This window comes from Mus pahari, unplaced genomic scaffold (assembly GCF_900095145.1).
Source record: "Mus pahari unplaced genomic scaffold, PAHARI_EIJ_v1.1 scaffold_13822_1, whole genome shotgun sequence".
NCBI classification, from domain to species: domain Eukaryota; kingdom Metazoa; phylum Chordata; class Mammalia; order Rodentia; family Muridae; genus Mus; species Mus pahari.
Genome location: NW_018393533.1, coordinates 1,596 through 10,734, shown reverse-complemented (window position 1 = coordinate 10,734; position 9,139 = coordinate 1,596). Strand labels below are relative to the sequence as shown.

The window sequence follows — 9,139 nt, the reverse complement described above, 5'->3', positions numbered from 1 at the left end:
TAATGGCCCTCCTGGAGGAATACAAGTTATCTCAGACAAAAGAAAATTTACTACCCCTTCAAGGACAACTTTGGCACCTTTGGTGCAAGAAAGACAAAGAATTCTATCATCTGAGAGAAAAGGGGAATCGAAGCATCGAACAACATAAGAGTGAGATTGAAACAGAGAAAAGAATAATTCGACGTCAGCAATTAAAAAAGGCCTTTCCTCTCAATGATTTAATGCGATCTGTTCTTGAACTCCTCCAAGACTACTCAGAAACCTATAACAAACTGTACTTTTTGCAGTGGCTGACTCTGTTTTTTGACAACCTGACAATAGAACACCTGGAAAAATTACATGAAAAGCAAAGATCTTTGTGGTTAAGGATACAAACAGAAAAGCAAAAAGCACAGAAGAGCAACTCCCTGACACTCTGGCAGAAGCAGATAGAAGCCATTTCCACAGAGATTCATGACTGTACTTTAGGAACTGAGCACCTTCTACGAGAAGTTGGCCAGATCTATGAAGCCCTGGAAGAAACCTCCTCCTCTAGAGACAGCCTTTTTCTCTGCCTCCCTCAGATTGCTGCGGACCTGATGATAGCTGGGGTTCCCATTGAGCTGATGGATGGGGATGCTTCATATGTGCCTCTAAAGTGGGTAGCAGCTATTTTTGACAAGATCTCAGAGAAAGTTGGAGAAAAAAAGCTGTTTGTTCTCTGTGTCCTTGGCCTGCAGAGCTCAGGGAAGTCTACCCTGCTGAATGCCCTGTTTGGCCTACAATTCACAGTCAGTGCAGGCAGGTGTACCAAGGGGGCCTACATGCAGCTCCTGAAGGTGGACGAGACATTCACAAACGAACTTGGCTTTCATTATGTGCTTGTTGTAGACACAGAAGGACTTCGGGCTCCAGAACTCAACAACAAATCTCAGAATTGGGACCATGAATTGGCAACATTAGTCATTGGCCTTGGAAACTTGACTCTGATCAATATTTTTGGGGAGAATCCCTCAGACATTCAGGACATCCTACAAATATCTGTTCAAGCATTTATGAGAATGAAACAAGTGAAAATCTCCCCCAGTTGCCTCTTTGTCCATCAAAATGTGGGAGAAGTTACAGCAAAAGACCAAACTATGGAAGGACGGAGGAGACTGGAGCAGAAACTGGATGAAATGACAACATTGGCTGCTGAGTTGGAAGAGTGCTCAAACATAACCCGCTTCAGTGATGTCATTAAGTTTGATGCCAATCGCCATGTCTACTACTTTGCTCACCTCTGGGATGGCAATCCCCCAATGGCCCCTCCCAATCCTCGATATAGCTACAATGTCCAGGAACTAAGGAATGAAATTCTTTCAACTGCCCAGCAGGAATCTAGGGGAAGGATCTTAAAAATCTCAGATTTCAAATTCAGAGTTCAAGATTTGTGGAAAGCTCTTGTCAGTGAGAACTTCATTTTCAGTTTCAGGAACACCCAAGAAGTCATAGCCATGAGCAAACTGGAAACCATGTATAGCCACTGGACCTGGGAGCTGAGGAGTCATGTACTGGACTTACAGAATCAGCTGAACAATCAGATTCAAAATGGGAAACTCATGACACTCACATCTAATTTACTGGAGGATCCACTTAGCAAGAAATATAAAACTATCAAAGAAGAATTTGACAAATATTTTGAAGAAGACCCAGATAGTGAAATATTGGTTCAGTGGAAAGCAAATTTTGAACACAAGCTACTAATCCTTAAAGATGCACTTATTTCAGACACCAGAAGGAAATGCAATGAACATATCAGTCTTAAAAAAAGCCAAGAAATACTTGATAACCAGAAGTCACAGTATGAAAATCAGTTGTTAGAGAGGAGCAGAAAGTTAGCTTTAAATTTGAAGGGTAAGGAATTAAGTGATGAAGAGTTGCATGAGAAATTCAGTCAGCTTTGGACAAGTTGGATCTATAATGTATCTTCCAATGTTCCTCATGTCACCGAGCCTAACATTGATTTGGACTCTGAAAATATCCTTCTTGAATATTTCAAGGACAAAAATATTGTGGAAAGACTAAAAATAAAGTCTAGAGAAACATTCGAAATAAGGTATGACAAACATATTCAAATGAAAAGAAAAATTTTTTTTAAAAAGAGTTTAGAAACCTGTCATGTTGAATCCATCAAAAAGACAACCAACAACATTCAGCTAAAATTTACAGAAACACTTAAAAATATTTGGAAGCAAAAGCGTGATTACAGTCAGAATTACTTTCATGAAATCTTGAAGATCATAGAAAATGAGCTGAAAGCTGAACCCTGTGAGGAAGACTACACATTTACCAGAGACTACATCATTGACTTATCCTTGTACTTATTCCAAAGAGCATCCAAGGATTTCAAGGAAATGCACGAGGCATTCAAGAGAGCAAATGACCCTGTGAACTATCTGGAGAAAAAAAAAGATGATTTCTTTATGAGTTTTAAGATCTCCTGCCAAGGTGCCACCTCAATCACATCCTTTGTTGACTTCCTATGGCTCAAGCTCACACCTGCTATCTCTGCCACCATATGGCAAATAATGGTTCAAAGAATAGCCGGAGACATGCGAGCCACCTGCCCTGAATTCAATGGAAACAGAGCTAACCTGGAGAAACATATGCTCTACTCTCTAGCAGAAGAAGAAAATTTTGATAAGTATTGGCAATACATTCATCACCCAGAATCATTTTTCAGGGATTACATTAGAGACCACATAAAAAAATACTGTTCAGATAAAGAAAGTGAAAAAATAAAAACTTTTTTAAACATAAGTTTAGGTGACATCAAGAATACCATCCTGTCTGCCATTCATATGTCCACAAAGGTAGCTAAAGCTAAAGGCAGCACTGCATCTGGCTGGCTGGATTTGTTCTGTGACCACCTAGGGAGCAACCTCATCTTCCCAAGGAGAGACCTGGTAAGCATCGAGCACCAGGAGATAACAGATACTGAGTTTCTCAAAGAAGCCATGAGCAGAGCTTTGGATCCTGCAATGAGGAAAGTAGAAGAGGATTGTTCAAGTAAGCCCATGGATGAAATTGTTCCTGACACTGAGAAAATTCTCTCTGAGCATCTCTGTGGCTGCTGGAAACAGTGTCCTTTTTGTAAGGCAATTTGTACAAACACCATTTCTGAGCATGAAGGAGACCACAGTGTGCCATTCCACCGTCCTCAGGCTGTCAGGGGTGTTTATTATCATAAAACAGACCTCTTCGTCACTGATTTTTGTACTAGTGCTGTAGCAAGTGATTCTTCCTTCATTTTAGATGATGTCCGGGAATTCCCATACAAGAAATATCGAGAGGCAGGAGATAATTTTGCCACCTGGAGCATCACCCCAGACTCATCTACCCAGCCATATTGGAAATGGTTTATTTGTCATTTCAGATCAAAGCTAGAAGAGAAATATGGCAAAAATTTTAAAGGGATAGGTAGTCTTCCAGAATTATGGACTAAAATCATGAAGCAAGAAGTCCTGAATGACTTAAAAAAATAATAGTTGCCACAGACAGAACACTAGATGGGCCACAGAAATTTTACTTTAGCCAAGGGAGCCTAATGGAGAACACAATGCAGGAGGAGATGCATTAGGCAGGTGAGCTTCCTTGAGATGGCCCACTCTATTGGGCAATTTTCCTGCAGACGGATATGAAGTTAAACTTTAAAAAATAAGATTGTTTATATGAATTAATGATTTTATAGAATTCCTGAATTGATTTAAATAGTTTTAGGGAGTTAGGGTAAATGATAGAAAGTGTAAGGAGATGGCTTCAGTTGTTCTGCTAAATAGATATGATAAAGTTAGAATTAAGAGCAGAATGTGACCCTTCCCTACATAGGTTTGAAAAGGAGTACAGTGAGCTTTCATGCATTGCAAGTATATAATAGTGGTTAGAAGAATAAAATAGGCTTGGGACAAGTTAATGCTCAAAACATTCATTCTAGGTTGGGTCTGAGTTTCTGGGTTTTGTGGTCTAGAGATGTAGTCACAGGTTTTAGTGGGCACCATAAAAAGGCAAGGTAATGAACAAGATGTAAATAATTCTACTATTAGTATAGAATAGAGAATAGATGATTATCCAGTCTACCTGAACAATCAAAAATAAGATGTAAGAGATTGTTTCTTGCTAAATACAGATTGATCATCTAAGCATATGGAAAACTTGCTACTGTAGACATGGCTTGCTTAAACTTTGTTAATCAATAACAGAAGAATTATGCCTTTAGGTTTGCTAAGGAGAAAAAATGAGAGAAAAAAGAAAAAATATATAAAAAAATAAAAAAAGATGAAAGTTAGATGAGAAATGTTTAGGTATGAGTTTCAAAAGAGGAATACACAATTAATACTCCTGTTATAATTTCCACTTGTGTGATGATTTTATTGTCTTATTGAAGAACATGTGTTTTGGTGATTGTTTTTAAAAAATTTGCAACTTGTGTCTATGAGGTAATTTTTGTCAAACATAGAGAACTTTGTCTTAGATGGTGTTAAAAGGCTAAGAGAAAAATAACGTTGTTAGAGCTCACTTGTTGGAACTTGCTTCATCCACCATGTGTGTGCGCATGTGCCAGCTTTACATTGTCTCCAATCACATATGCTCTCCTTGGATCATTGACATAGCTAGTCTTCAACATCCTCATATCAATTTAGGTTGCATTATAAATTAAATAAGTAAAAATAAATTAGTTACTATTGCAATACTTGAAGATTTTCTACGAAAATGATTTTACTTCCCTCTGATTTGTTATCTCCTGCTTTATCCATATGTACTAAATATGTTAATGTTGTATTGTTTTGACTTATTTTTTTGCTTATTTACTTTGACTTTGGTTGTTTTCTGTTTTTGTTCTTATGGAAGAGTATTGTTGTCATGTATTTCTTACTTTTGTTTTTTTATTTTATGTTTTGTTTTTATTTGAAAGAAATAAAAATAATAGTAATAAAATTATATTGGTAGGGAAATGAAGAGTCCTTGAAAGGAATTGGGAGAGAGGGAAATCATGATCAAAATATAGCATTTGAACCCCTCAAAGATTACAGAGACTGAGCCACCAACCATACATGGCCTGGTGCTCAGCCCTCTGGCAAACATGTAGCAGAGGACTGACTTGTCCGGCCTCAGTGGGAGAGAATGCAATTAATTCTGAAGAGACTTGACACCTGAGAGTGGAGGATGCTGGTGGGGAATGAGGTGAAGGTGAGTGGGTAAGTGGACGACCAACCCCTCTGGGGCAAAGGGGAGGGGGTATGGGGTAAAGTTCTCAGTGATAGGGAGCCATAAAGGAGACAACATTTGGAATATAAATGAATAAAATAATTTAATAATAATTTTAACAACTGAAAGAGGAAAGAAAAAAGGTTTTACCTTTTTTAAGAGATTTTATTTATTTTATTATATAAAAGTACACTGTAGCTGTCTTACAAACGGTTGTGATCCACCATGTGGTCACTGGGATTTGAACTCAGAACCTCTGGAAGAACAGTCAGTGCTCTTAACCGCTGGGCCAATAAAACAAAATGAACATAGAAATGAAAGCCTGGTGTTCTATATGAGTCTGAGAAAGAATCATTCCTGAAATTTTATTATGGTGATCAGGTCAAAAATGGGGATGGGGTTGTGATGGTTGTGCTGGTTTGCCTGTCTTCAGCCTAGGGAGTGGCACTACGATGAGGTGTGGCCCTACTGGAGTAGCTGTGGCCTTTTTGGAGTAGGTATATCACTGTGGGTGTGGGCTTCCAGACCCACTCCCAGCTAGCAAATCAGCCTTGTCTTAGAGACCAGCAGATGAAGATGTGGACCTCTCAGGTCCTGCTGCTCCCTGCCTGCCTGGATGATGATATATTCCTGCCTTCATGATACTACACTGAACCTCTGAACCTCTAAGTCATCCCCAATTAAATGTTGTCCTCATAAGGATTTCATTAGTCATGGTGTCTGTTCACATCACCCTAAGACAATGCTTAACAATGATTGTGAATTTGACATGATCTACAGTCACCTAGGAGACAAGCCTCCAAGTATACCAGTGAAAGATATTTTTGGATTGGTAGTCTATGTCCATGAGAGTTTACAATGATTAGATTAATCATTCCTAGCTGGGAAGCACCATTTCCTGGGCTGAAGTCCTAGACTGCATAAAAAGAAGGAGGTTCCCTGAGCACAGACCATTCATTGCTCTTCCTTTCTTGGAGATCCAGAGCTCAAGTTCCTGCCTATACAAATTCTCCCCACCCTGAACTCAAACCATGAACTGAAACTATTCTTCCTTCAGTGACTTTGTCCAGTATTTTGTTCCAGCAATAGGTAATGTTTCCTAATTAGAGTATGTACTTTTCTGTTCTTAGGATAAAATAACCAAAGCTACTTACAGAACAAAAAGATGGGTTTGGCCAAGGTTCTAGAAGTCTAAGGGTCTATCACAGTGGGGAAGCTCAGCAACAAAAATCAGGAGGAAGAAGCAGAGACATCACATCTCAACTTCACAAAGGAAAAAGAGAGGGCAAACTGTAAGCCAGTGGGGCTATAACTCCTAAGCCAGTGTTATACTTCTCACAACAAAGATACATAGGTCTCAGAAGAAATGAGGTATGTCCTAAAAGGTTATTTGCCCACAAACAGTGTAACTAGTAGGGGACAAAAAACTGACATATATAAGCCACTTCTCACCAAAATCACAATTTTCCACTCCTGACTCCTATAGGCTCATGGTAATATCAAAATGCAAAATGCTCTTAACTGCTGAGCCTCTCTCCATCCCTCTCTGCAGGCAAGCTCTCCTCTTGCAGGGAAGGTGCAAAGAAGTCTGGAGTTCACTTCCCAGAAAGCACATGGTGGCTTACATCTGTGATAAGGATCTGATGCCCACTTTGGGTATGTCTGAGGACATCGACAGTGTACAGACAGCAACAGTGTACTCACGTTCATAGAATAAATAAATCTTCTTTAAAAAATGTGAAACCCAAATACTAATGCACATGCCAGCAAGATTCTGCTGAAGGGACACTGATATAGCAGCCTCTTGTGAGGCTATGCCAGTGCCTGGCAAACACAGAAGTGGATGCTCACAGTCAGCTATTGGAAGGAACACAGGGCCCCCAATGGAGGAGCTAGAGAAAGTACCCAAGGAGCTGAAGGGGGATGCAACCCTGTAGGTGGAACAACAATATGAACTAACCAGTTTCTACCATTGTTCTCCTGTATTTTCTGTAAGAACAGAAAAGTACATACTCTAATTAGGAATACTGACAAACAGGTAGAAGCGCTAAAAGAGGGAACATAGATTTCCTTCAAGAATTAGATAAAAAACACAACCAAACAGGTGAAGTAATTGAACAAAACCATCCAAGATCTTAAAATGGAAATAGAAACAAAAAATTACAAAGGGAGACAACCTTGAAAATGCAAAACCTAGGAAACAGATCAGGAGTCATAGATGCAAGCAACACCAACGGAATACAAAAGATAGAGAGAATCTCAGGTGTAAAAGATACCATTAAAAAATTGACAAAACAGTCAAAGAAAATGCAAAATGCAAAAAGCTCCTAACCCCAAATATCCAGGAAATCTAGTACACAATGAAAAGACCAAAGCTAAGTGTAATAGATGTAGAATAGGGTGACAATTCCCAACTCAAAGGGCCAATGAACATCTTTGGTGGCTGGAGTCAGTCCTCTGCCACAGAATTCTATATCCAAATAGTGCCAGGAGAGAGCAAGCCTCTCAATAGAGCAGACAGGTAAGACCACCACTGCTGCTCAGAGAAACCCGCCTGGAACCATTGGGATATAGGAACCTAGAAGCTTCCTGGGACAGTAGTCGTCCAGTTTCTATCTGCGCCTAGAGTTGATCCTGTGCCAGAGAGTTACATACACAAATAATGCCAGGAGAGAGCTGGTCTCCCAGGAGTGACTACACACCTTCAAGCACAGGAAAGACTACACACCTTCAAGCACAGGAAAGACAACCATCTCTCTTCAAGTTCTGGGCCCAAGAGGGGCTCTCCCAGACCCATGAGGACACAGGAACCAAGGATCAGCTGGGGACAGGATCCTTCTGGTTTCTGTCTACACCCCAGAGCTGACCATGTACCACAGCGCTCCATACCCAAAACCTCCCAGAAAGAACTGGTCACCCAGGAGTACTGACACACAGACTTGCAGGAAGGAGAAGCCATAGTCAGAGACAACAAGACCACCTAACAACAGGGATAAGTAGATGCAAAAAGGCAAGCACACGAACATAAGCAACAGAAACTAAGGCGACTTGGCAACATCAGAATTCAGTTCTCCCACCATAGCAGGCCCTGGTAGCTGAACACACCAGAAAAGCAAGACTCTGATTCAAAATCACATCTCATGATAATGATAGAGGACTCTAAAAATGACAAAAAGGTCCCCAGAGAACTCTCCACACTGCAGGCACCCTAGCACACTCAGTATTCTCCCAGCCAGGAGGCAGAGCTGAGACCCAGACCCCTAGGCACCTTCCCCAACAGAGAAGAGTCACCAGGGAGGGCTCTGACCCCAGGACTCAGGAGGTGAATCTGAGCTCCAGACTTCTTTGCACCTTCCCTGCAAAAGGAGAGCTTGACTGCAGAAAGTGCTCTGATCACTGGGACTCAGGAGAGAGTTGGACTCCCAGGAGTGCTGACAGAGGCTAACACAATCACAGGAGGAACAAGCTCCAGCCAGAGACAGGTAGAACATCTAACACCAGAGATAAACATATGGCAAAAGGCAAATGTAAGAATCTTACTAACAGAAATCAAGACCACTCAGCACCATCAAACCCAGTATGCCCATCACAGCGAATCCTGGGTACTCCAACACACCCAAAAAGCAAGATTCAGATTTAAAATCATATCTCACAGTGCTGGTAGAGGATTTTAGGAAGGGCATTAATTAATTAATTAATTAATTAATTAATAACTCACTTAATACAGAGACAAAATTTCGAGCTAAGATGAAAGGATGATCCAGAGACTACCCCATCCGGGGATCCATCCCATCATCAGCCACCAAACCCAGATACTAATGCACATGCCAGCAAGATTTTACTGAAGGGACACTGATATAGCAGCCTCTTGTGAGGCTATGCCAGTGCCTGGCAAACACAGAAGTGGATGCTC

The 9,139-nt window shown here is 40.6% G+C and overlaps 1 protein-coding gene across 1 annotated transcript; it reads left to right on the top strand.

Annotated features, from left to right (window-relative positions):
* Nucleotides 1–2: 2 nt before the first annotated feature.
* LOC110315590 (interferon-induced very large GTPase 1-like) lies at nt 3–4,771 on the top strand. The gene has a single exon (XM_021189604.2). The coding sequence runs from the start codon at nt 3–5 to the stop codon at nt 3,504–3,506; it is 3,504 nt and encodes a 1,167-aa protein (XP_021045263.1). The 3' UTR covers nt 3,507–4,771.
* The last annotated feature ends 4,368 nt before the right edge of the window (nt 4,772–9,139 follow it).

What these genes read in the sequence shown, in the direction of transcription:
- LOC110315590 (XM_021189604.2), top strand. Translation starts at nt 3, where the DNA reads ATGGCCCTCCTGGAGGAATACAAGTTATCTCAGACAAAAGAAAATTTA.